The sequence below is a fragment of the Phaseolus vulgaris genome, chromosome 3 (genome assembly GCF_000499845.2).
Source record: "Phaseolus vulgaris cultivar G19833 chromosome 3, P. vulgaris v2.0, whole genome shotgun sequence".
In the NCBI taxonomy this organism is placed as follows: domain Eukaryota; kingdom Viridiplantae; phylum Streptophyta; class Magnoliopsida; order Fabales; family Fabaceae; genus Phaseolus; species Phaseolus vulgaris.
Genome location: NC_023757.2, coordinates 46,965,614 through 46,993,319, shown reverse-complemented (window position 1 = coordinate 46,993,319; position 27,706 = coordinate 46,965,614). Strand labels below are relative to the sequence as shown.

The 27,706-nt window shown below is 31.7% G+C and overlaps 2 protein-coding genes across 4 annotated transcripts; one reads left to right on the top strand and one right to left on the bottom strand.

The window, feature by feature from the left end:
* Nucleotides 1-3,658: 3,658 nt before the first annotated feature.
* Nucleotides 3,659-5,179, bottom strand: LOC137808233 (LOB domain-containing protein 37-like). The gene is made up of 2 exons (XM_068609253.1): nt 4,564-5,179; nt 3,659-4,480 (listed from the first exon to the last, which is right to left on the bottom strand). Exons 1-2 carry the CDS (start codon nt 4,745-4,747, stop codon nt 3,966-3,968), a joined length of 699 nt encoding a protein of 232 aa, XP_068465354.1. The 5' UTR covers nt 4,748-5,179; the 3' UTR covers nt 3,659-3,965.
* Nucleotides 5,180-15,270: 10,091 nt separating this feature from the next.
* Nucleotides 15,271-25,928, top strand: LOC137808232 (uncharacterized). 3 transcript variants are annotated; one of them, XM_068609252.1, is made up of 8 exons: nt 15,489-15,718; nt 20,103-20,158; nt 20,453-20,690; nt 20,815-21,005; nt 22,217-22,452; nt 22,606-22,849; nt 23,019-23,126; nt 25,710-25,928. In XM_068609252.1, the coding sequence occupies exons 1-8, from the start codon at nt 15,556-15,558 to the stop codon at nt 25,827-25,829; spliced, it is 1,356 nt and encodes a 451-aa protein (XP_068465353.1). In that variant the 5' UTR covers nt 15,489-15,555; the 3' UTR covers nt 25,830-25,928. The 3 variants fall into 3 exon arrangements, with proteins under 3 accessions (XP_068465351.1, XP_068465353.1, XP_068465352.1); XM_068609250.1 differs by lacking the exon at nt 20,103-20,158 and having other exon boundaries at nt 15,271-15,774; XM_068609251.1 differs by lacking the exon at nt 15,489-15,718 and having other exon boundaries at nt 19,695-20,158.
* Nucleotides 25,929-27,706: the final 1,778 nt, after the last annotated feature.

The window sequence follows — 27,706 nt, the reverse complement described above, 5'->3', positions numbered from 1 at the left end:
AAAATATACAATTTAAATAAATATTTGAATATGAAATTTATGTAAAAACAACTAAACAAAATTATTGTAATTTATTGAGTAAGTGTTCTAATATAAGGTATTTTTTTATCGCTACGTACACAGAACAGAATGATAAGTTATTCACGTCTCTCTCGTTTTATTAGTATTGTAATTACAACGCCTATAAATTTTAAATGTGAATCATTAATCAAATGTAAATTATTTTAGTTAAACAAATAACGTTGATCAAATTAATTAAGAATTTAATACTGAGATATATGCACTGACATTATAAAACAGTTTTATATTATTATTTAATTACAAACTATAATTAGTATGACCATTAAAATAGTTTATCGTAGAAATCAATAAATTTATCATATACTATGATATTGTAAAAATACATATTTTTCTCTCTTTAAATACCGAGTCAAACTCATAATTTACTGTTCCATTTGAAATATAAGTTCTATAAGAATTTAAATGTTTAATAGACACATATAAACTGGGTAAAGATTTTTATATTTTATCTTTTAAACCAGTAATGTATATAATAAAAAAAGATTTAAAAATAAAATTTTATTGAGGATGAGAAAACCTTGTGGCTAAATAAAAAGAGCACCAAGAAGCTTGGAATTGGTCGTGCTTATTGAAAGGGAGCGTTGGTGAAATCCGCGTCACACCTTTCCTCTCTCTGTCCTCTTTGGAATAATTGTGCTGGCCACCTCCACTTTTTATCTATATTCCGTTTTTCTCCAACTCCCACCATTATATTTCCCTTTTGCCCTTTATATGCTATCTTCTATTACATTTTCTTACTACTTTATTTTCCTGCCTCTAATGTACTTCTAATCATTTATTAACTTGTATGCAATAATAAAATAAATATTCCTTTTTTTTATATAAATATGTCATTTTGTTTATTTTGAATAAATGTTTCATTTGCATTTCCTAAACCTATTGTTTAAACAATTATATATGTATTATCACTATGACATTGGTCACACTAACGATATGTTTAAAATAATCATAATTATATGCTTATTTATATGTGCGCCACTTATTTATAATTATATTTCCTGAACTTTTTTTATCTTCGTAATATTAACCATCGATTGTAATCAATTATTTTATAATAAACAATGGGGACAAATATCACTGCTGGACTATTATATATTATGCTGGATTTTCAATTGACACTAGTAATATTGTTTATTGGTTACGCAAAGTAACATGTATGTGATCTGTTTTGGATAATATATATAACTTAGATCCTTCAACAATCAAAATACCAGTAATATTCTACTTCGACGATAAAAAAAATATTTTTTCTTATATAAGAGAAGAAAATACTTTCAGATATCAAAAAGTAAAAAAAATACAAAGAATGGAAGCTTATTTAGTGAGAATAGAAATCAAACTTATGATTATGTATGGACCAAATCTGGTTAGATGTTAGAAGACCCACAATCTTTGTTAGGATGAGAGTTGTCATGGATGCAAGAGGCAAACTATAAGAAGCTGGTCTTGTTGTTCATAATTTAGAAATCATCGTGAACATCTTCAGCAAATTGAAACTAAAATGGTGTGCAAGATCCATCCAAGAAATGTAGGAGCTTGAGGTAGTTAACACCTATTGTTGCCATATTAGGTTGTTGTAATCAAGCTTAAGCTTGATTGGAATATTGAAGGTATGAGGAATGAAAGATGCATGAGGAGAGATGAAGTCATGCTGTAATTATGTGAAAGAGAATACATGGTTTAAAGAAAAAATGACTCTATATAACTTGTGAAGGATAAAAAAAAAAAGAATAAATATTCATATATCAGAAAGACAAAATATAAATAATAGAAACTTATTCTATGAAAATAGAAGTCATGAAATACATATAAACATGTAAAATAAATAAAAAAGTGTCATTTATTAAAAATTATTAAAATGAAAAAATAGTTACACAAAAATTAAGAAAAGTAAAGGTTGAAAATGCTGGAAGAATGAATTAGCTTAGACAAAGTAGTGGGAGGGAGAGACAAATACATATTTAGACTTTGATGACCAAAATATGATTTAATTATGAAGAGATTGAAAAAGAAGGAGAAATTAGTAATTTGATTTGAATAAATAGAATATAATTAGTTGCTTGAGCATTCAAAATTTGATAACTATATATACTTTTAAAAATAGTCCTGAATTTTATATTTTGATGAATTTAAAATTAATTATGATCTGAAGATAGAATAAGGATTTATTAAAATAAGTTAATATTTTAGAATATTTGTAAAGTTTGAAGGTAGTGGAGCAGAGTAGAAAGAGGAAGGAAACGCGACGCACGGAGAGTGCGTAGAACCTTGGGTGAGAGTATCGTAGTGGTTGCAGAAATGGTGGAAGGTGAGGTATTTGTGGGCACCACAATGTAAAGTGGGGAAGGTTTGGCGGGGTCCATGGCAAATGCGGCGAGACGCAGCATCGCAGAAATAAAAAGAAAAGATAACAAAACCATCTTCTGCACTCACTTGCGTTGCGTTCTTGTGTTTCTTCCTTTTCTTTCTTTTCTCATATACGCATTTTTATTGGATTAAACCGGGATTCCCAAAATATTGTAATGCTTCTGGCTAAGTGCTGATGAAGTGGATCCCACTCGTTTCCCAGGAGGAGAAACCACTCAAACTCTCACCAAAACATATCCATCCAAATTCTAACTCTCCATTCATTTCCTTAATTAATTCACTGTAAAGACATTAATAAAAACTATTAAAAATACATAAAATTATTTACAAACTATGGAAAGAAATAAATAAAACACGTTTGACTTTAATAATGAATAGAAAATATAGATGTTATTCAGTAGTTTACTACTACTTGTACTGTACTAGTACCTTTCTTCCACAAGTAAGAATTAGACAACACAAAGCAAGACAGCTAAAACTCGACGCTGACGCGAGCCGTATAATTTGGCTTTGCCATTGGCCGAGGGATACGCACCTACGCAAGAGGCAAACAGCAGCTTTATTGTAGGCCCTAAATTATTAACTATTTTTTTTTTTTATTCATTTCTGAGATTTAAAACTCTATTTTCCTTGATTCCTTCTCCTTCTCCCTTTTCTACGACTCTTTGCATTCTTCAAAAGTCGCCTCTGTTAATGCTTAGTTTCTCTCTCTATATATCTCTATCTCTATCTCTCTCCCACTAACAAACAATTCAACTAGTTTCTATCTAGTCTGTTCTCACAAATCTCCATGCACAGGATCCGCAGCTTCCATAGTATTTAAATTTAACCCCAAGTAAATGTCACTTTTATATTCGCAGTTCAAAAGGCAACTTACCACAGAGTTGTTTCCACCAGCAACTACTACTGCTACTCTTTTCTTTTCTGACGTCAAAATTACAACATGCTAAATTTTGTATCCTTCCACTCTTTCATAATAAATGCAAAATTAGAAGGACTGACATGCTAGTAGTGTAGTATTTTGCAACATTGGACTCTGCAGCCCTTTCCTAAAGGGGTAACGTAAAATTAATGTTACGGGCATAGCAGTTGGTGAAGAGTAAAATTCTGAGTTATGAGTTATGTCCGGTTCTAAACTCAATATTCATCCAATTCGCATGTTCATAAATGTTTTCGACAAAATTAAAACAACAATGAAAAACAAAAGATGTATTCCACTGTCTACTCATTTATTCATTGATATTTAATATTACTAATATTCATGTCCCACGATCAGAGGACTGTTTACATATTCCACGTTTGGCAGGGATTGAAAAAAACAGACAAAAAACAAAGAAGGGATCACCGACGAACCCTCATTTTTCTCTCTAAAGAAATCCTGTGCCGGTGTCTCACCAAAACTCGCCGGACTTTAAACTCCGGGAAGAACCCCTTCAAAGACTATTACACCATACAACAAACTCGTTAATTAGATTCGGAAAAACACAACGCTTCTCAGAGAGAGATAGGGAGAGTCCTCAAATGAAAAGGTTGAGAACTTTCCGGTCTCCACTGTGACCCCACTGATCCCCAAATTTGCTCTCCAAGCACGCCGTCGTCGTGCCAGACTCCTCGGAGGTCATCGACGGCGACACCGGCCGCCGATTCTCAACCTTCTTCTGCAGAAAAATCGGCGTCAGCCGGAGATCGAGATTCGGCGCCGCCTGCAGCTTCGCCGGCTCCTCCAACCGCTTGCGTTTGCTGGCGGAGGAGACTTTGTTATGAGATCTGGAGTTCGTGAAGCCGCAAGTCGGGTTCGGGTGTCGGATTCTCCAAATGTCGGAGCATGCAACTTCCGATGTCTCGTCGGCGGCTGCAGCGGGAGAGGTCAGGTCCATGAGCTCCGGCATGGTCCTGAGCGTGCCGCCGCGGAGTACGGTCTCCACGGCCGCCTGGCAGACGTGCCAGTTTCCGGTCCAGAGAAGGCCCACAGCACCGTTGACAGGGTTGACCGTTCTCCCGCAGGCTTCGAACAGCAGGGACTGAAACAGAGCTGCATAGGCAACACGGAAAGAAGTATAAGGTAGGGCGAAGAAAACTGTAGAAAGAGTTAAAAGAAATTAAAATAAAATTTACCAGGTCTTTGATTTTCTGGAACGTTGGAAACGAAGGACATGAGGTCAGCACGGCCAAAGAATTTGGCAACGAAGACAGTGGCATGGCCTTGAGCTTCGGCGGTTTCGATCCACTGCAAACAAGGACGCAACACACAGGATTCGCTACATCCCTTTCGAAGAACTCTGCAGCCGTTGCAACTCATGCCTATTTTGCTACAAATTAATGAACCCACCCAGCGTGTATCTTTGTGTTTGTGTCTGTGGTTGAAACAACAGTTTCTTCCTCACATCAACACCAACAACAATTAGGAAGAGCAGAGAGAGAAGAGATCAGAGAATGCAAATGCAGATTGAGAAGAGATATAAATAAGGAAGGGAATGAGAGAGAGAGAGATGTTGGGGGAAATGAGGTTGGTGGTTAACTATGGTTGGGTTAAGGTAGTGGTGGGAGTGGAAGAGAGATATGAGGAAGAGAATGCTATTGTTGTGATGTGTTGTGTTGTTTTTAATTCTGCTTTCTGTATGCAAGTGAGATTCCAATGTCTTTGGCGTGCGCGGCTCCGTGTTTCCGCGCATGGATGTTTCCTACGCCGTTCGATTCCATATATTTCACCTTCCCATATTACTTCATTATTCATATTTTACCACTAATGCTTCAACACTTCATAAGCTTCGCAAAACGGCTGCTCCTACTCAATCATAAAAAAAAAAAACTTTATTTCATTTATATTACAATATTTTTCGCATAACCTATTTGTATATCTCTCACACTACATTTTATATAATTTTGCCAATAAATATCATTACAACGTCACTCACTTGCACAGAAAGAAACAAAAGTAGTAGTTTAAAAGTTAAGGATATTTTTCATTAACTTTGTATTAATTAGTGTGTCAAAATCTTTAAAAACTATTGTTTAAAAATGGGAAATTGGCCCTTTAACTTTTTATTTTTTTAAGATAATAGTTCTTATACTTTTTTTTAACTACCTTTTCCTATAACCCCCAGTAAATAATACAGAACTGCTTACGTATAAAAGAGAAGTTGAAAATTTTAAAATATTTTTTTATTAAATTTGTATTAATTAATATTCTTAATCAAAATGTTAAAATCTTAAAAGACTATTATTTTGAAATGAAATGAGTATTTTTTATAGTGATTATATTGAAGAATCATGTACATGGAGAGAGACTTTTTTATATGAGATTAGGAAGAGTATTGATATATTTACAAACACTATAGATAATGTCTCCAATGAAGAACTCATCACTACATGGAGCCATTATCACTAGATACCCCTTTATTTGCAGTTTTGAGATATAATAGGGTTAGTCAACTAAAAGATCAAATATTATTTGAAACAAATTTACATGAAGTATTGATATATATAAATAATTATCTCAATTATTCAATTGTTTTAAAAATATTTTATGAAACTCGTTATAGTATATATTTAAATATAAAAATGACAGAAGAATATTGGAATCCAAGCGCAATCCCAATTACAATAATTTATCATATATATTGTAAAATAATAAAAACTTAAACCTTTATTAATTTTTTGAAAAAACAAAAATACCTTGTTATTGTAATTCCAAAAAAAAGGTAAATATCTCCGTTCCTAGAACGTTAAGACACAGTGAAATAACAAACAAATTAAAATGGAGGTTGGAAGATATATTCTTCCAGAAAATCCTAACCCTACTGAAGTACAAATAATAATAATTCTCATAGGTGCAGTAGAAGTGGTTTTTGATCCTGTTAGAAATAGTCTAAATATCAATGTCCATCCATAAGAAATAATGAATTTAGTTTAAAATAGTCTAAATCGAAATTCATCCTTAAGTAATAATAAATTTAGTTTAGTAAGATCCTCAATTGATAGACGAAACTACTAAATTTCACGAAATTTAATCCTAAGAAGAATAAAACAAGATCATACGGTTCCTACTCTAAAATTTAAATTAAATAATCTAATACCCATTATAATTCGGCAAAATCTCATGATTCACCGACAAGATCCGACTTTAATCAATTAAATGTTGTAAAAACATTTGAAATCGACAATGGCTATTTTACAACTAGAATCCAATAATGACAAAAATAAAGAAAAAATAAATTGGTTTATTGTACAAGTTTTTTAAGAGAACAAAAATTTAATATAGAACAAAGAATTACGAGTTCTTAGAATTAGTACAATGTTAGAGCAGACACACAAAAGATGGAACTCACAGTGAGAAATATGAGAAGAGAGTCTGTTCTATTATTGATTTCTGCTTATTTAAACAATACAAAGAATTGTCTATTTATAGGCACTATTAATTTGGATTATTTCTAACACCCCACCATAATCCAAAATACAACTGTTCATGACAGAAAAAATAAAACTACTGATCAAGATAGAAAACTGCCTTCATATCTGTTTAAAAATTTCAAACTACAAGCTCACAACTCCAATCAGCTTTCTTAGTTCTTTAAACCTCTCACCCTTCAGTGCTTTAGTCATTATATCAGCTAACTGCAACTCAGTTTTGCAATATGTGAGCTTGATTCTTCCCTTGGACACTTGATCTCGAAGGAAGTGAAACTTGGTTTCAATATGCTTGCTACGGCCATGTGAAACTGGGTTTTTTGCAAGATCGATTGCTGATTTATTGTCCACAAATAGTTCAACAACACTTCCAGTTTCAAACTTCAATTCTTGAATCAGTGATGATAGCCACAATGCTTGGCAGGCAGCAGAACAGGCGGCTATATATTCTGCTTCGCATGTGGAAAGAGCTACCACAGTTTGTTTTTTTGAACACCAAGATATAGGTGCCCCAGCAATTGTGAAAACATATCCCATAGTACTCATTCTATCCAATAAATCTCCACACCAATCTGAGTCTGAATAGGCTACAAGGTGTAGTTCAACCTTTTCTTCTTGTTGTGGAAAAATGATGCCAAAAGTCAGTGTTCCTTGCAAGTATCTCAAGATTCTTTTTGCTGCCACTAGATGTGAGTGCCTTGGATCACTCATAAACCTGCTAACCACACCAACACTAAAGGAAATTTCAGGCCTAGTATGACAAATAAACCTCAAACTCCCCACCATTTGTCTATACATAGTAGCATCAACAGCAGGTTCATTTTTGCAGTTGTCCAATTTGGTATTTGCCTCTGCTGGAGTTTCTGAAGCATTGCAGTTTAACATGTGGAATTTCTTCAAAATCTCAAGAATGTACTTCTTCTGGTGCATGAATAGGCCTTGATCAGTTTGCACAAACTGTAGACCAAGGAAATAGGACAATGTTCCCATATCTGACATCTCAAACTCACCTTTTAAATCTTGCTTCAGCTTATCAATTCCTGCTTTGGTACTACCCGTGATTAAGAGATCATCTACATAAAGGCAAAGAAACAGGATATCACTATGATTTAGTGATTTAACATAGACACCATGCTCAACTAAACATTTCTGAAAACCACAGCCTGATAAGAAGGAGTCTAAATGCCACAATTTCCAGTTATTCCATGTTGCTAAGGCTACTAGCATTCTCACAGTTTCCAGTCTAGCAACTGGTGCAAATACCTCTGAATAGTCAATCCCCTCCTTTTGCATAAAACCCTTTGCAACTAGCCTAGCTTTGTGCTTGGTCACTGTACCATCAGACTTCAACTTAGTCTTGAACACCCATTTAACAGAAATTGGAGTCTTCTTTGCAGGTAAAGATACCAATTCCCAAGTGTCATTCTTCTCTATGGACTTGATTTCTTCAATCATTGCTGCTCTCCAAATATCACTGCGAATGGCTTCCTCAAAATGAACTGGTTCAGAATCAGCTAGCAAAGCCATGTGTTGCACAAGATCACCTTCTGCAGAGATAGCAGTAGCGGAGAACAGTTGATAATCTGTGAGATGTGGAGGTAAATTTCTAACCCTTGATGGCCTAACGTTCACGGATGGTGGTGATCTCACCACATTCTCTTGAGTCTCTTGAGAAACCGTGTTGCTGTCATCCAAGTCAAGTATCCATTTGCTCATTAATGGTGTTGATTCTTTGAAATCCTTCCATGAATTTGACTCATCAAAATACACATCCCTACTGAAAATCACTTGCCTTGTGACAGGGTTATAGAGTTTGTAGGAGCCAGTTGAGTTGTAGCCAACAAGAATCATAGGCTCACTTTTGTCATCAAGTTTCTTCCTCCTTTGATCAGGGATGTGCCTATAACAAAGTGAGCCAAAAATCCTGAGATGCTTCACTGAAGGTTTCAGACCAGACCAGACTTCTTCAGGAACTTGAGAATGTAAACTCTTTGTAGGACATCTGTTGAGGATATAGAGAGCAGTGGTTGCTGCCTCTCCCCAAAAATTATGTGGAAGAGTTTTACCTTTTAACATGCTTCTCACCATATTTAGAATGGTTCTGTTTCTTCTCTCTGCTATCCCATTATGTTGAGGTGTGTAAGGTGCAGTCACCTCATGCAGTATACCTTGTTCTATGCAGAAAGTTTCAAGTTCCCCAGAAGTAAATTCTCCTCCACCATCTGTCCTGAGTACCTTAATGCATTTCCCTGACTGCTTTTCAACTAGGCTCTTGAAGTTTTGAAAAATTTGGAACACCTCACTCTTTAATTTCAGCAAATATATCCAGATTTTCCTGCTCAGTTCATCAACAAAAGTCACAAAAAATTTGTTTTCTCCCAATGATGGGACATCAAAGGGTCCACAAACATCATAGTAGATCACTTGCAGAAGCTCTTTAGCTCTAGAGGGAGTATATGAACTGAATGCAGTTCTGGGTTGTTTGCTCACTTGGCAGTTGTCACAGACTTTGCTTGGAATCTGAATTGAAGGCAAGCCATGAACTAGTTCTTTAGATCTAAGCAAACTCAAGTCTCTAAAATTTAGATGTCCTAACCACATATGCCATAGCCAGGAATCATTAGCAAGCATTGAAACAGAGAAACATTGTGATTCAACAGTTTTCAGATTCACTTGAAAGGTTCTGTTCTGTGCCATAGGAGCCTTTAAAACCATCTTATTTGCAGCATCAAAAATTTCCAGAAATCCTTGATTCATATTCATTGAAAACCCTTTTTCCAGCAATTGTCCAAGGCTAATCAAATTGCTATTCATGGTAGGAACATAGAGTACATCAGAAAGTATGGCTTTCTTGCCATTTCTGCCACTGATTAAAACATCACCAGTCCCTTCTGCCTGTATGACTCTATCATCTGCAAATCTAATATTGCTTTTTCTGGTTTCATCAAAGTTTACTAACCAATTTCGATTTCCAGTCATATGATTGGAACAACCAGAATCTATATACCACTTATCATCACAGCTGGAATCATGGTTTGTTATCATCATGAGAAGAAGAGGTTTTTCCTCAGAAATTACCTCACTGTCTTCTTTAGCTATGTGTGCTTCATCATAATGGTTGCCTCTATGTTCATTCTGATCTGGAGGTGCTTGACACTCATTGGAAAAGTGACCAACTTTCCCACAATTAAAGCACTTAATACGTTTTCTGTCAACCTTCTTCTTGCCACCACGCCAGTAATTGTTCCCCCCTTTTCTTGAGGAACTTTCAGCATGATCAATCTTCTCACGTTCTTGATATTGGATATTTTTTGGATTCCCTCCTCTGTAGTCCTTTCCCTTACCACGACCTTTGTATCCACCTCTACCATTATAGCCCCCTTTCTTTGAAATCTAGGCCACCAATGCCTGATCAACAGGCTTCTCTGTGGATCTTTCCATGAGCCTCTGCTCATGCGCTTCGAGGGAACCTTGAAGGTCCTCCACTTTCAGGTCTTCAATCTTTTTCGATTCCTCAATCGCCACAACGATATGATCGAAATTGGGGTTTAGGGTTCTAAGAATTTTTTCCACCATTGACTGATCAGAGATCTTTTCACCGCAAGCCTTCATCGCGTTCGTGTGGCTTATTATTCGATTGAAGAATTGAGCGATTCTTTCATGTGACTCCATTTGCATCAATTCATATTGACGCCTCAATGTCTGCAATCGAACTTTCTTCAACTGTTCAGCCCCTTTATTACATTTCTCAAGAATCTGCCATGCCTCATGGGAGGATTTTGCTGCCGCAATCTTCTCAAAATGCGCATCATCAACACATTGATGAAGAAGGACCATGGCTTTGCAATCTTTCTTCTTATTTTCCTTGTGTGTGGCTCTCTGTGCTTCTGTTGCTCTTTCAACCAGATCTGTGTAGCCATTCTCCACAATTTCGCTGATTTCTTGATACCCCATAATTGCTTTCATTTGGATACTCCATCTATCCCAATTCTTTCCATCAAGAATAGGAAAATTAGCAATGAAGTTTGCACCAGTTTGCCCCATTGACAATCAAACAGAAAGCACCTTTGGATCGAAGAAGAAAACCTAGCTCTGATACCAGATGTTAGAGCAGACACACAAAAGATGGAACTCACAGTGAGAAATATGAGAAGAGAGTCTGTTCTATTATTGATTTCTGCTTATTTAAACAATACAAAGAATTGTCTATTTATAGGCACTATTAATTTGGATTATTTCTAACATACAAGAACAAATTTGTTTTTTTAAATGGTTCGAACTAAACTATTTAGACAAACTTAAAATAAATATAGTAAAAATGTTTCAGAAATTATGAATAATAGTCGTCATTGAAATAGTAAATATAATACCTCTCTCAAAGAAGTAAGATTTCTCAATGTATAAAATAAAGAAGTCGTAACCTCACCTTTCTTAAAATATTACGAGAAAAAAAAATTAACATAAAAGACACATTACAATAAAAATTCATTTTAGATGTCAATAAAAAGTGGAGTTATAAAAAAAAGTCACTAATAAGTGTGAAGTTTACTCAAGTTGAACACAAAAATAAATGTAAAATATTGTATCCACAATGAAGACCTTTAACTCACTAAAAAATATTAAAATAATAATAACTTAGCATCTAAAATGGGGACACAAAGTAGATACAATGAAAAAAAATTAAATGATAGAATAATATTGAGTCTAGAATGAGGACATAAAGTAAATTAAAAATTAGTAATATTATTATAATATTAACAATATTTATATTATAAATAATATTAATTTTATTAATGTTTTTATTAATAGTATTTATATTATTAATTTTATTATATTATTAATATCATTAATACTAGTAATATTACTAATACTATTATTATTAATAATATTATTAATATAATAATATAATACTAATTATATTATTTATATTATTAGATTAATATTATTAATTTTATAATATTAATAATATGTATACTTATTAGTTATGATTTTATAATTATTCATATTATAATAATATTTTTAATATTATGTATATAATTATTATGATAATAGTTGGTAAGTAATAGAAATCAAGGAGTGATAGTTCATAGGTAATAAAGATTTGTGGGTAATAGTTGGTAAGTAATATAGATATGTAGGTAATAGTTGGTAGGTAATAGAGATCTGTGGTTAATAGTTGGTAGGTAATAGAGATCCGTAGGTAAAAGTTTTGTAGGTAATAAAGATTCGTGGGTAAAAGTTGATAAGTAATGTTGAATTTACTTACGGATTTAGATCTGTAGGTAATGTTGTTTGTGTATAATATCTGTAGGTAATGCTGAATTTACCTACATATTCAGATTCGTTGGTAAAAATCCATAGATAATATTATTTTTGTTGTGGTGAGAAGAAATAAATAAAAAACTAAATGTCTTTAAAATATTAAAGGTAAACACTACTGACCAATAGGGAGAAAAATAAAATAAAATAAAAAAACTCAAATTCCTAACGAGTTGAAATTTTTATAAATGAACAATCTTCCAAGTATCCAATTTGAGAAATGAAAGTTAGAACACCCATTCATCTTTGTGAAAATGAGATAACATAGTAGAATATTAATGGGATAGCATACCATCAAATATTATGAAAAACATATTAAATTACCATGGTTGTAACAACCTATAGGATGAAGTATTCAGAAAAACAAATATTTAAACGGAAAATTGTCGAAAACGATTTTAAAAAGAGATTTATTGCATAACTTTCAGTTATTTTTGTTCACAAAGTCAAAAGAAAAAAGTCGATAGGATATCGTGATATACTTAGGAATATAACATAAGGATGAATTAGCTCAATAGTAAAAAAAATACAGGAATAACCCTCTGTAATAACCTAAAAATAAAAAACAAAATTAAAAAAAAGTAAAATCCAAATAATTAAAGATTTAGAATCCCCATCAACAAAAAAAATGAAGGAATAGCTAGGCAAAATAATTCAAGGAGAAATGAAAGTTTCACACGCTTTACTTAGTTTCTTTTCTTTTTTTAATTATTTTGTTTTGTCTTCGCATGGAAGTCTAAATATTTTTTGTTGATTCCTTTGTAATTCCCTATTGAATTACGAGGTTTTGATCAATAAAAGTTTCATTTTTCAATTCTATAACAGTTGTTTTAATATTCTAATATTTTAAAAAATTGACTTTTGTAAGAGGTTGTACTTGAACGCATGATTGAGAGCCTTTTTATCTTAATATTTTGTTTCTTAGTTAGTTAGTTAGTTAGTTAGTTTAGCTCGCATTGTTCTAACTATTTTTTTGGGCAGGTGATTCAAGAGGGAAGAGATAAGCATTCACATGAAGTATACGCATAGAACAAAGTGAGTACCGATTAAATTAGTAGACACATGTTTTAGTGGTGAGTTTCAGTTGAATCAGATTGACGCATGTTTAATCTAATTTAGCTCTGTTGGAGGATTGAGAAATTATTAGTCTTTAGAGAACATCTGAAGAATTCAATGGTAGAAGAAGGTAGGATCAACAGCTTTTTATTTGCTATTTTAATTTTTTTTTATATTTTCTGCACAACTATCTCAACCCTTTTTTTTTATCGTTAACTTGTATTGCTTGCAGATAAATTTTAAACTTTGATTTACTTATTTCACTATTAGATATTGGATTTGTTGAAAGATGACTTGAGGTCATCTGATCACAATTATACTATTATATATTTAGTGTTAAATAGATTTACCCTTGACACGCCTGAATTTATAGGGAGGTTACTTCTCATTTATTGTTAGTTTATTCTTTAATATGGTTGATTACCCAATCAATCAATGATTTCGAATGATGGAGTTGTTTCTATCCCGATTCTTACTTGTTTAATTTAATTTCAATATTAAAAAAATCGTATCCAAATCCAATCAACTTTTACAATTTGATTCGGATTGATTTTTATTTATTTTATTCATATATGTATTATATGTTTGCACTGTGACATCAATACTAAATAACTTACATGATTTACCTTATAAAAGCCTAACAAACCTACCAATATTAATATATGTATAATATTGTACAAAATTCTAAACATAAACATTAAAATTATTTTTGTTTTCTTTCAATAATATTTTATTTTTTTTTAACAATTTTCTCCTACAAGATTAATAATGTAATTAAAGTTCACTTTACCAGGATAACTCTTTTTCCATCTCATTCATATCTTAAACATATTTTTATTCATCTACCACATGCTTAAAGGCATGAACCAAATTATTTTGTATTAGTGTTTTTCTCTTCCAAGATTAATAATTTAACCTGCACACTACCATAATAACTCTTTTTCCACCTCATTTGCCTGTTAAACATATTGTTCCTCCTTTATCATACGTTTATAGGCATGAAACAAGTTAGGCTCATTAATTGTTTTTCTCGATTTCTCGTATAATAGTAAAATAATAAATAATATAATAATATTTAAATAATTAATCTTGGTTCAATTCGATTTGTATCGATTCTGAATTTCAAACCACAAACTGATTCAAACTGCTTGGTTTTGGAAAAAAAAATTCAAATTGATTCAAAAAATTCAAATTGATTCAAAAAATTCCAACTTTAATAGGTTATAGATTTTTTTTTATCGTATCAGTTCTGAAAACTCCTAATTCTATTTTTTGACACCTATTGTTTATTACAGGAAGCATTCTATCAACCTTCACTTCCTTGTTTTGAAAGAAAAATTAAAAAAAAAAACAAAAAAAATATTTATCTATTAAATTTTGTTAAGTAATGGTTCTCGTAATTTTCAAAGAAAGTATTATTATTCTCCTTTTAAATTTAAAGAAAAAAAAATACTGTAATTTCTTCTACTTAGTAAAGTCTATTCTCCGTGGGTTTTATTTTTCTTCTCTTTCTCTTATTTTAGCTGGTGTAAATAGTTATTACTTTATTACGAACAATCGTACAGATTGAATGTTATATGTGAAAAAAAGGGAAAGGTAGAATAGAAACTTAGTTGTGATTTTGTAAATATAAATCATATATTAAAACGTGAACCAAAATATATTTTTGTGCAGATTATTTGAAATCAATATAAATATTTATTTTAAAATTTTCCCAGTATTATTTCTACCTCAAATGTTTAACAACTAATTTAGAAAGATACACTGAAATCTTATTTATCTAACAGGGATACCTATTAAGAATTGTCTGATAGTAAGATTAAAGAAGTAATTAAAACTTACCACCAACAATAGTGTAAAAGAATTACAGCAGTAATGTATGATGGTGATATTTGATGCCATCCTTCACTTTACACAACCCCATTTCGTGTATTTGTGTTAAAGATTTTTGTTTTTTTGCCTAAATGAAGCAAAGGATATAATTAGCAGGACGTATAGAAAGTGTAATAGTTGACGTAATTGTGTGAAGGAGGGATTTGTGGGATGGTTGATGAAATTTGGGAACGTTGTAAATGGGGTTGATCCTGATGCTCTTAGATTGGTTTTGAACCGCTGAAATCATTCCCTTCCAGTGATGAAGAAACATAGGAGAAGAAACAAGTAACAGAAGTTTGCAGTGAGGGGTAAGTGGTCCAGCGTGGGGTCAAGTGAAGCAACATTCACGGCTATATATTAAAGCAAGTAAAGTGAAGCTACTAATAAAAGAAGTTCCCTCAAACTGATTCTGTTCACAAGATCTGTCTCAGATAATATTGCCCACAAGAAATGGCTCTCTATGGTCCAAGATTGGTGGTGCCCATAGACTTGAAGAAGAAACCGTGGCAGCAGAAAAACCCTCTTCACAACCGCTGGCATCCAGATATACCACCGGTTGCAGAGGTGACGGCCGGGGAAGTTTTTAGAGTTGAGATGGTAGACTTCAGTGGAGGTGCCATCACCAAGAATCACACTGCCCACGATGTCAAACACGTTGATCCGTTAACTGTGAGTTCTTAATTCATCATCATGATTACCTACTTCAAACCAAACTATAGTATACATACTATTTTCTCCTACAAATACACAATCACTGCTGAATCACCACTAAACTTTTTACAAGATTTGACAAAAGTAATTAAGAAAGTAAGAGGCGTGATACACTTAAGCCCAGCTGGTAGATAGACTATGTGTTTGTGAGTTAATAAAGAAAGGTAAAGAAAACGAAAATGATATTAATTGTAAGAGGATAGAACTTTAGAAGAAAAAATTAGCGTGCGTCGTCTGTCCTCATGTCCTCGTCGGCTATTATTTGACCTCCCACTGTCGATTCCCGCTTATTGGAATAATATACACTAAAATGATATGTACGCAATATACTAAATTCCTCTCTAAAAGACTCCATTGCCAAAGAAAAGATCATTATGTATCTCAAAAAAGTAGGGTGATAATAGATTGGAATTTTCAAAATCCATTCCATAAAACCAATTTAGATTCAATAAAATAAATTGTTTCAAAAAAATCATATTTTTTTAATTAGATTAAATCGATTTAATTTTTTTTAATTTAATTTAAATTGGACTAAATCTAAATTAAAATCACTTCATCGATTTGATTAAATTTGATGTTGGATCAACTTTATCAACCTCACTTGAGATCCACCCTATCAACATTACCTCATATCGACCTTATTAACTTGATGTGAGGTGAGTCCAACTCAATTTGACATGATTTCAACTTGATGTATGCTCGTTCTATAGTTCGAACATGGGTCCAAGTTGACTTGATCTAATTTGGTCTAACCTAAGATCGACTCGACTTGGACTCTACCAAACTCGGTTTGATCTAACCACAACCTAATTTAATCTCGATTGGACTCAATCAAACTTGGACCTAACACAACTCGACTAAACATGAGGTTAAGATAACTCAACTTCACCTGATGTGAGGTCTACCCAAATCAACTTGACATGACCCCAACCCGATGTGAGTTCGATATCTCGACCCAACACATGCCCAACTTGACTCGTACCAACCTAACCCAACCTACCTTGGTCCCACTTAGACTATACTCGATCTACATGTGGTTGAACTTGGCTAGACATAGGCTCGTCCTAACTAGACTTGGCCTGACCTACTTAGCCCAACTCAATTGAATATGGGTCCACCTCTACTTTAGTCTACATGGACCCTGGTCGAGTCAACTCAATCTAACGTGGGATCAATCTAAACTCAGCTTGACATGACCCTAAACCAATGTAGATATGATGTCACGAGACACTATGGGTGTAGATTGACTCAATTTGACCTAAGATTTTATCGATTGCAGTTGTCCTAGGCTTAGGTCCTCAACTCGTTGGGCTCAGACCAACTTGGTTCGAACTAGGATCGGGGTGACTCGGATCAACCTTAGTTTGGATTGACTCGACTCGCAGTTAGACTTAGGACCAACTTGAAATGGTCATGATTGGGCAAGACTTGACTTGGTCTTAATTAGACTAGGACTGAAATAGTCCTAGCCTAACTCTGTTGAACGTGGATTCATCTTGACTCGACTAAATGTGGGATCGTTCCGACTTGACTCGATTTAAGCTCAACCTATTAGATATGATATGTGGAGCCGACTTGATTCGATATGAACTCGAATTGACTTAGCTTCACTTTAACACGTTAACTCGCCCCATTCTTGCATGTGTTTAACTTGATGATATCTTGTTTAGGTCTAACCCGACCTAAAATTTCATAGCTCAATATAACCTAAACGCATCTTGATTTTTATTTTCAAAATTCAAAAACTTATCCAATCTATTTCCAATTCAAATCCAATTAATTTAATTCAGACTTAAAATACAAAATATATAAACTTAAATTTAAGATAAATCTATTTAAATAATCTTAAAATAATATAATTTTTTAAGATAATTATAAATTAGATTTGATAATTTGGATATTTAAAAAAAAAACAAACTTGGATTACCTTACTTATTCCCCAAAAATTGATATGGTTTTACTGTTTGTCTTAATATATCCTAAAAGGATTTATGGTGTAAGATGCACAAATGAATCGGATTAGAGTTTAAAATCAATTACCTATATTTAAGTTGTACTTTAGTTTAACCCATTCTTTACCGGCTTATAGGCTTTTCAATCAACTTAATTTTTAGAAACATTAAAGAATTAAAAATAATATATATTATTTCATTAATATATATGTTAAAATTTATATATTAAATCAATATCGTTATATCATATTAAATGAGATTCACTACCAATCTAATTTTAAAATATACATTCATATCCCTTGTTTTTTTTAAATAATATATCAACATTCCTTCTAAATGTATATATCAATATATCTAAAAATTATGGCAAAATTGATCTTACCTCCGCTATCATGTAAAATGAGATTCACAATTCCTCTAATTTTAAAATAAACATTCACCTCCTTTATATATTTTTTTACAATTTCTTAACTTTTAAATAAAAATTCAAGTTACCTTATATTTTTAATAAGACATTTATATGAAGTAAGATTAAATGATTTTATTTATTATAAATAAAATGAGGAGGGTGAATGTTATGTGATTAAAAATATAAGGGAATTAAATGTATTGAAAAATAAGAACAGCATATATATATATATGTTTATTTAAAATTAATAAAAATATGAGTATTGTTCTATTAAAAAATAAGAAAAATAAATATTTATTTTAAAGTTAGAAGAGTATAAATGTGATTATTATGACTTCCGAAAAGATGTATAATTTTTGGAAAAAAAAAATCATTTGAGACTTAATCTTCAAAAGATTTAGTTCATTTTAGATCTGGATAGGATATAACCTATGACAATTTACACTGTATTGGTCGGGTTGGACAAGACAACACTACCATTTTGATTGGATAATCTCACTTCTGAAATTCCAACAATTTACCCAACTTCTTAGTTTTGTTGTCTACCCTGTGTAAACAAAGCAGAAAAGTTAGTGAAACTTTGTTTTTCGCATTCCTTTATCTTATAGGAAAAAGACCAACATATTCGATTCTTTCATCATTATTGAGTAATTACTTAAAAAATTATCAGACTAAAATTGTACCTGACCAAAATTTTACATGACAAAAACAATGTTTTTTTAATTTTAAATATACGTTAAAAATAATTAAAATATATTTGTTATACATAATTTTAGTTTTAAAAATTTAAAAATCGTCTTTATTATACACGTCAGGTAAATTGTTTGAAAAAATAAATAAATTAAAATTTCTTTTATTATACGACTTGTTTTTTCAAAAATTAGAATTGAAGTTATATGTTTGATAATCATATTATTTACTTTTAGCTGCTTGTAAAATAATAATATTTGATATATGTAGTTAATTATATATGATTATTAATGATATGATCATACATCATTAATCAATTAACAAAATTAAACAATACTACTAAACATTTTAATAATTGTAAGATACTATTTTAATTGTCCATAATTATTCAATCATATTTATTTATTAATTTTTAATCATTCATAAATTAATTGATGATATTTACCTATATAGTTAAGACGTATCGCTCAAGAAAAAAAAGCAATGCTCTGTTCAAGATTATATAGTCTTAAGAACAGAAAATTTATTTGAGTAAAATTTTACTAAATAAAAGAACAGGAACATATGGGCCAGATTTGTTTTCTTCTTCTATTCTTTCTCCAATTATGTTAGAAAAAAAAATCTAACTTTTTCTTGAACTATTTTCTCTCATTCGTTTATACTCCAACAACCAGACGTTGTTTTAAATTGGATAAAGTTTATAAAAAAATGTGTTAAACATAAATTTGTAACCCTATTTTTTATTATTTTAATAATTCAAAGCAGGCATTAATTATTTACTTATTCTATCCAATTTAATGTTATTATATTTCTTCTGGATTCAGCAGGTTTAGTGTGATTGCTTAAGATATTAGTGAATCATGTAATTAAAAAAAACGATATGCACCAAATGAATACATGCCACGCTTTCATCGGTGACTGCAACATTGTTTTCTGGGACCAACGAGGCGTGGTCCTTCCACCAATTGAAAACCGATCCCCTTCTTCACCGCAATGCTAAACTTTGTGAGAACAGTATCTATCTAGAGTCTTCACCAAACCCAAAGTTTGCAAAATACACAGCGATTTGTCCATGGCACCACCAACTAGAAGAGTGGTTTCGTCAATAGATTTGAAGAAGAAGCCATGGGAACAAAACCCTCCTCTCCATAACCGATGGCACCCTCACATACCACACGTGGCCGCTGTTAATACTGGTGAAGTCTTTAGAGTAGAGATGGTAGATTGGACAGGAGGCGCCATTAGAGATGATGATTCACCTCTGGACGTAAAATCTCTGGACCTCTCAACTGTAAGTAAAAAAGTGTCACAAACAACTTAATTACTAAACCTGATTTTGGATACTAATCAACGAAGGATCCAATACAAACCAAACACTTGATAACTATATCTGTTTCTTTCTTCAGTTTTTATACTTTGTGACACTGTAAATCACAAATTCTCATGCATTATAAGTTCACTAATTTTTAGGATAATTATATTAAAAAACTATAGTTATTATAATTCCTAATCACATGGAAAAATAGTCAAGGAAAGGAACTTTACATGGTTTTATCTAATTAATTAATTTTGGATGGATGATAAGGTACATTATCTTAGTGGGCCAATTAGAATTCTGGATAATGATGGGATCCCAGCCAAGCCTGGAGATCTGCTTGCCGTTGAAATATGCAACTTGGGTCCTCTACCTGGTGATGAATGGGGTTTTACAGCAACATTTGACAGAGAAAATGGAGGTGGCTTCTTAACAGACCATTTTCCTTGTGCCACAAAAGCTATCTGGTATTTTCAGGGAATATATGCTCATTCACCTCAGATACCAGGTGAACATAACCATGGATCATTTTTATCTAATAACATGATACGAGCTTAGAATGGATATATGAAGACACTTCTACATACTTATTTCGCTATTTGCTACTCACATAATTTGTTTGTGCTGGAAAGGAGTACGATTTCCAGGTTTAACACACCCTGGGATAATTGGAACTGCACCATCAATGGAACTCCTGAACATATGGAATGAAAGGGAGAGAGATATAGAAGAAAATGGTGTGAAGTCTTTCAAACTCTGTGAGGTTTTGCATACTCGACCTTTGGCAAACTTGCCATCAACAAAAAGTTGTCTCCTTGGAAAGGTACGAATAATAATCAATTGATCACGAGTTAATGTCTATAAATTTAATTTGACTGCCCTCTTTACCACACATTGAATCCAAGATCCACAATTATTATGGGATTTCCACATATTTATGTCATGTTGAGTTTTTAGAAAAATATTTCTTGATTTAAAAATTCAAGATAAAAATTGTTTTGGAATGGTTTGGTAGAAACACCAGTGTTAATTAGGATTTTGTTATTTATACTCTTAGACTTAATTTGTAATTTAATAAAAAAAATTATAATAATTTAATAAATAGTATTTATTATATTTTTAAGTTACAATCTTCAATAAAAAGATTAGTAGTTTAAAAATGACAAACACTAAAAAAATTAAAAAGAAACCCTCTCAAGGAATTAGTAAAACATTGTATATAAAATAATTCACGCCGTAGATTTTTTTTAGGGTAAGATACATAAAACAATAAATTTTCTCCATGTCATTTTCCCTAGTCATAATTAAATGTGGTATAAAACTAGTGAAATAATAAAACACACAGAAACCTATAAATAATAAAACTAGTGAAGTCATCGCCATTCGAAATAATAACACGTCAGTTTTCTTAAATTACAGACGAGATAATTTTTTGGGTGCTGGCATATTAACACTAAAAAGATAATCTTCACACTTTAATAATTAATATTTTATTTATTTTTATTTTATTTTTTAATTTAAAAATATAATTATATTATTATAAACAATATCAAGTATATATTATTTATTGTTCATGGTGTTAACAAAACTTTTCTCAATTTATTTAATTCGACAGATTAAACAACAGTAATCAAGCATTTAACGGTTTCACCCATATTCTTGAGTAGGTAAAACTAATACATGCTTTAAGAATCATGTAGTTACCATCCATCTCTAATGGCTATTAGCTTCTTCTTTTTTTTAAATTGAAAAATGTGATTAGTTTAATGTAGAGATTGAGTGAAACAAGATGATTTTGGACCACCCTCCCTAGAATGAAGACTTGAATCATAGTAGTCCCTATATGAGACTGTCAAATCAAGTAAAATTTGCGACATCCCAAAAATGCTACCTTTTACACAAGAAAACACACTAATCTTGATCCAAGTTCACAAAAGCCATTTAGAATTTGACCAATGCTTTGTTGACATGCTAAGAAATCAAGCAAGATTTTCCGTTGTGTTGTTTTAAATCCTTTTCCTGACATGCTTCTAGATCGAAAAAGGCACTAGTGAATGGGAGAGGATTGCAAAGGAAGCTGCAAGAACAATACCAGGACGAGAAAACGGTGGAAATTGTGACATAAAAAACCTTAGTAGAGGGGCAAAGGTATACCTCCCAGTTTTTGTGGAAGGAGCAAATCTCAGCACCGGTGACATGCACTTTTCCCAGGGTGATGGCGAGGTCTCATTCTGTGGTGCAATAGAAATGAGTGGTTTCTTAGAACTCAAGTTAGTATAGCTTCAATTACTCAAATATCACCATACTTCAACACTTAACTCTGCCATTGCAAATGTAGTTAAAACTCTTGTTAAGAAACAAAAATAAAAGGAAAACATATACTGCTGCACTTAAAGAGCTGATAGCATTTTTGGTGTAATCAGGTGTGAAATTATAAGGGGTGGAATGAAAGAGTACCTTACACCAATGGGGCCCACTCCCCTGCATGTAAACCCAATATTTGAGATAGGCCCTGTTGAACCAAGATTCTCAGAGTGGCTAGTTTTCGAGGGAATCAGTGTTGATGAAAGTGGGAGGCAACACTACCTAGATGCAAGTGTTGCATACAAGCGAGCAGTGCTCAATGGCATCGACTACTTATCCAAGTTTGGATACTCCAAAGAACAGGTTTAGTTCCTCTCTCACTGATTATATTTAGTCTCAAACTAAGTTTCAACTGAAAACAATATATTAAACTTGTTTTTTCAAATTCTATTTACAGATGAAATATATTTAATTTTAAGTTTGAAATGTTTTATTCAAATTAAACATGTACAAGTATTTTCTGCATCATCAGGTGTACCTGTTGCTGTCTTGCATTCCTTGTGAAGGAAGAATATCTGGAATAGTTGATGCCCCCAATGCTGTGGCGACCCTGGCCATTCCAACTGCTATATTTGACCAGGTAAAATACTCTTAATTAAGCACGACCCTAGTTATTGACACATGTATACTAACAATTACGACAAATTTACAATAAATGGCTATTTATAATATTACTCCAAATCATAAGACTGCCATTTACTAATACTTTCTAGAAATGAGTGAGAGCCAACCTTAATGTTGTTGTGGAGTGGAATTATTGACATATTATATATTGATAAAAAAGAGGAATGCTTTTGGCTTGGGTCTGGACAAGGTTCTTTGTGAAAGTGGTTCTTGGAGGGAAGCAAGGTAAAAAAAGAAAAGAGGAAGAGAGAAAGAAACCGAAATTGAAAGAAGGAGAAGCACAAGGAACTCCTTACTTGGAGTCTTGGATTGATCTTGGAGGAACTTCCTCTCTTAAAAGAACTCTCAAATGCTCATATATTTCAAGATTTTTTACACACTAATTTGGATCCCTAGTGATAGAACTTTTATCATAAGTCAACCAAGTTCAAACACAAGGGACGTGCCTCATTATTTCTATTTTAACCTTGATTTATCCAAAACTAAGATACAAATAAAGGAAACAAAGGAGTATACATACTAACTAGGGTATGCAAATATTCAAAGAATGTTTACTATATAAGGATATCTTCTATATTAATTGTTAAAGCACCTTTTATCTTGTCTTCTAATTCATCCAATATTTTCTTGAAATGAGAACTTCCTTTCCATAATCACATCTGTACCATGTCCAATTACTTCCTTGGTGAGAATACTATAAAGAAGACAAATAGTATAATACATCAGTGCAACATAATTTAGTTCCTTAGCCTTAGTAGCTTTTCCAACGAATATTAATTTAGTTTAGATAGAAGAAACTAGTAAAGTGTTAGATAAAGAAAGAGATGGTGATAAAGCAATAGTTCCAACCCCTATAACTGTATAACTAGATATGTAACCCTTTGGCTTTAACAATACTCGTTCAACTTGGTGGGTGATCTTGATAGTCATTACAAACACTCTGGTTAGCATTAATAATGCATAAGAATACTTACCTTGTTAATTATTAGGAGTTTTTGAACCATTTGAAGACAGCTACATGTGAAGTGAACGAAAGTTGTTGTTGTACATTTATCAAAGCAACATGTCCTTAGTTTTCATTAGCAACGTAGGCATAAGTACCACAGGGAATGGTTATAACTGCAACACAAATTTTATCAAGTTAAACATCCAATTCATCAAAGAAGACATAAACCCTATCATCTTAAAGGATTGAATTGTATTTTGATATATTAGCAACACAATTCATTAGCTTAGGTTGTCGAAAGTCAATTTCTCTCCCTAGACATTTTCGAAATCCGAAGATGACATGTGAAATATGGCAGTGTTCATGAATAATGCAGATCCAGTTGATTTTGATGTAGTTGTAAGGTATTCCAAATGGTGGAGTGCAATGAAGGCAGAGAATGATGCAAACGTGGGAGTTAACAAATATATCTATTGGAATGAAAAAGATTGGGGTCAAATGGGTGTTTAAAACAAAGTTGAATGAGAAAGGTGAGGAAGACAGATGCAAGGCCATGTTGATAGCAAAGGGTTATGCACAACAATTTGGTTTTGGTTACAATGAAGTTTATGCACATTTAGTGAAATGGGATACCATTTGCATTATCATTGCACTTGCAACTCAAATGAATTGGCCCATATACTAACTTGACATGAAAAGTTTGTTTCTACATGGACAATTGAGTTAAACAGTAAATGTAGAGTAGTCATTGTGAAGGCGAGGGAGGAGGAGAAAGATTATAAACTCAATAAAGCATTTTATAGGCTCAAACTCCAAGGACATGGTACAACAAAATAGAAGTTCATTTTCTTTAGGAAGACTTTGAGAAATATAACTTTGAGAAATTGTAAAAAGATAGTGATTCACTTTAAGGAGTCAATGGAATGTGAGTTCGATATGAGTGATCTAGGAAAATTGAAATACTTCATAAGAGTATAAGTTTTGCAATCCAATTGTTCGAGGAGCAAGGCCAACAAAAGATAGTTGTGGAGTTAGAACTGATGCAACAAAATACAAGCAAATGGTTGGTTGCTAAATGTATCTCACAGTTACAAGACCCAACTTGATGTACGTAGTATGTTCAGCAATCAAGTTCATGAACGATCCCTCAAAACTTCATAAGCAAATTGTGAAAAAAGTTATAAGATATGTAAAAGGAATAGTATAATTCAGAATTTTTTATAAACGCAAAGGTGATGTGGAGTTGTTAGCTTACACAGACAACTATTATGCAAGTGGCTTGAAGGATCATAAGAGCATGTCTGGTTACATGTTCTCCTTGAGTGGTAGATATAATGACTAAACCACTCAAGCTGCTCTTCATTGTTAGGTTCTGCCATTGGTTCCTCCATTACTTATCAAACAGACCCCTTGGGATCTCTTCTCTAATACCACGATAAAAAGAGGAATTATGGATTCTATTTTGAGCAATATATAAGGCTAACATTGTGATTCAGTCTTAAAAGAAGGGATTTGATTCTACTTCTGCAATATTTCTAATGAAAAGATATTATTAATTTGAACTTGCAATAATGGGGTTTTATGTTATTGCAGGATATTCGTCCTAAAATTAACAAGGTACCAGTTGGACCCCGCCTTGTAAGAAAACCAGATGTTTTCAAATGCAGTTATGATGGGAACTTGCCCATTACAAAGAATCCTAGTACCACATAAACTCAGCAAAAATAAAGTTCATGAGATTTTTTTTATGCATGCTATTGTTCCTGAACATGATTAAAATCAATTTGCAACATAGTATTTGGATCCCTCTTACATCTTCTTGTGTCAAATTAAATATTAACTAAATTTCATTAAACTATGATACAATATAAATGGTGAAGTTATCATGGAATCCAATATGAGACAAATTGTTCTCAAATTTAGATGTTTTTCAAGTTTAAAACATCTAGTAAAAAGTTACTGAAAATATCCATATAATGTAGTTGATATTAAGTTTATTAGCAAATGTGTGAATATTGTTGTTACTGGTCTATGTCTATATATATTTTATTATTCTCTCACGTGGAGTTAAAGATTTATATATTCTATTAGCTTACACATTAGTTTACCTTTATTGTTTATTTCCTTTTTTTTACCAAAAATAAATAAATATTATAATTTATACAATAATAAAATTTGTATAGTCTAACGGTATTTCTTAGGTTTTTTTTATCATTCATTCTTATACATGATCCTGTGGTACAATTTCCCAATATCATCTTAATATAAGTATTTACTATAGCTTTTAACTAAATCCGTATAAACAATAAAAATACGTGATAATAATAGCACAGTTATTAAAACTACATTAGTAGTACTAATTTAATATTTATGTATCGTTACGATAATAATAATTTAATATTTTCTGTCAACAATTTTTCAATTCGATTTTGTTATACGTGGAATGTTTATCATAAATTAATTTACTATTTTATCGAAACAGATTAACGTGATTTATTTTTTAAATTTACAAAAATTATAAGTATAATACCAAGTATTTTTTACATTTTAAAATAATTATTCCATGTAACAAATTGGCAGTAAGAATTTTCTAAATATTTTTCCAAGGAAGTGCGAACATACAGTGGATTAGAAGATTATCATGCAAATTGTTACTTTTCCTAAGAAATTAATGAGAATAAAAATAGCCTTTTAGAAAATATCTTAATTTAATGTCATAAAAAGTTATTAGCTTAGTGTATAATTTAAAATTTTGAGGAGTAAAATATTTTGTATTTTTGTAAGAATTAAAAAGTTATATTACACAGCCAAACATATATTTAAACTTAGAAAAAAAAACATTTTTTTCACCATTGTTTATTATTTATATCTATTTTTCCGTTACATTTTAAGGTTTTTATTTATCAATAATATGTTTGTTATATTATTTTATTTTATTTCATTTATGATTCTACTCCCTTATTTAATGTTAAATAGGCGTAATCTTAGACTAACCGGAGAGAAAGAAACAATTTTAACACACTACGTGTGGTTTGAGAAAATACTAAATCTCTATAGTTACAATTTTACGCACAAAAGCATCCATTGTGCAAACTTTACTCCAATTATATTATTATTATTTTTCTTGTTTTTGTGTTCTTCAATTTCAAAGTAACATGTTCTTTTGTGTTTAACACTCAATAATAATAGAGCATTCTTATTTTGTAATAGATTTTACTCACATTTAAGTTTATTAATTTTCACATTTGTCTAATTTTCATAATGCTAGTTAATTTTCTTATATCTTAAAAAATAAACATCAAAACATAGTGTGATGATCTATATTTTTTATAAAGAGGGTGGTGTTTATTGTGTCAATTCAATTAATAGGATTACTGTCTCACTGTTTATTTATTTTTAGGATTAAATATATTTTAAATCTAAGTAAAATGAGTCAGTTTTGATTTTTATTTATATACAAATAAATTATTTTTCATATTTGTAAAACTTGAATTAATTGTTTTTAGTCCTTATAAAATGTATTCATTTTAATTTCTATATTTTTTTCATTTTTATTCAAAATTTGAAATCAGTAATTTTAATTTATAATA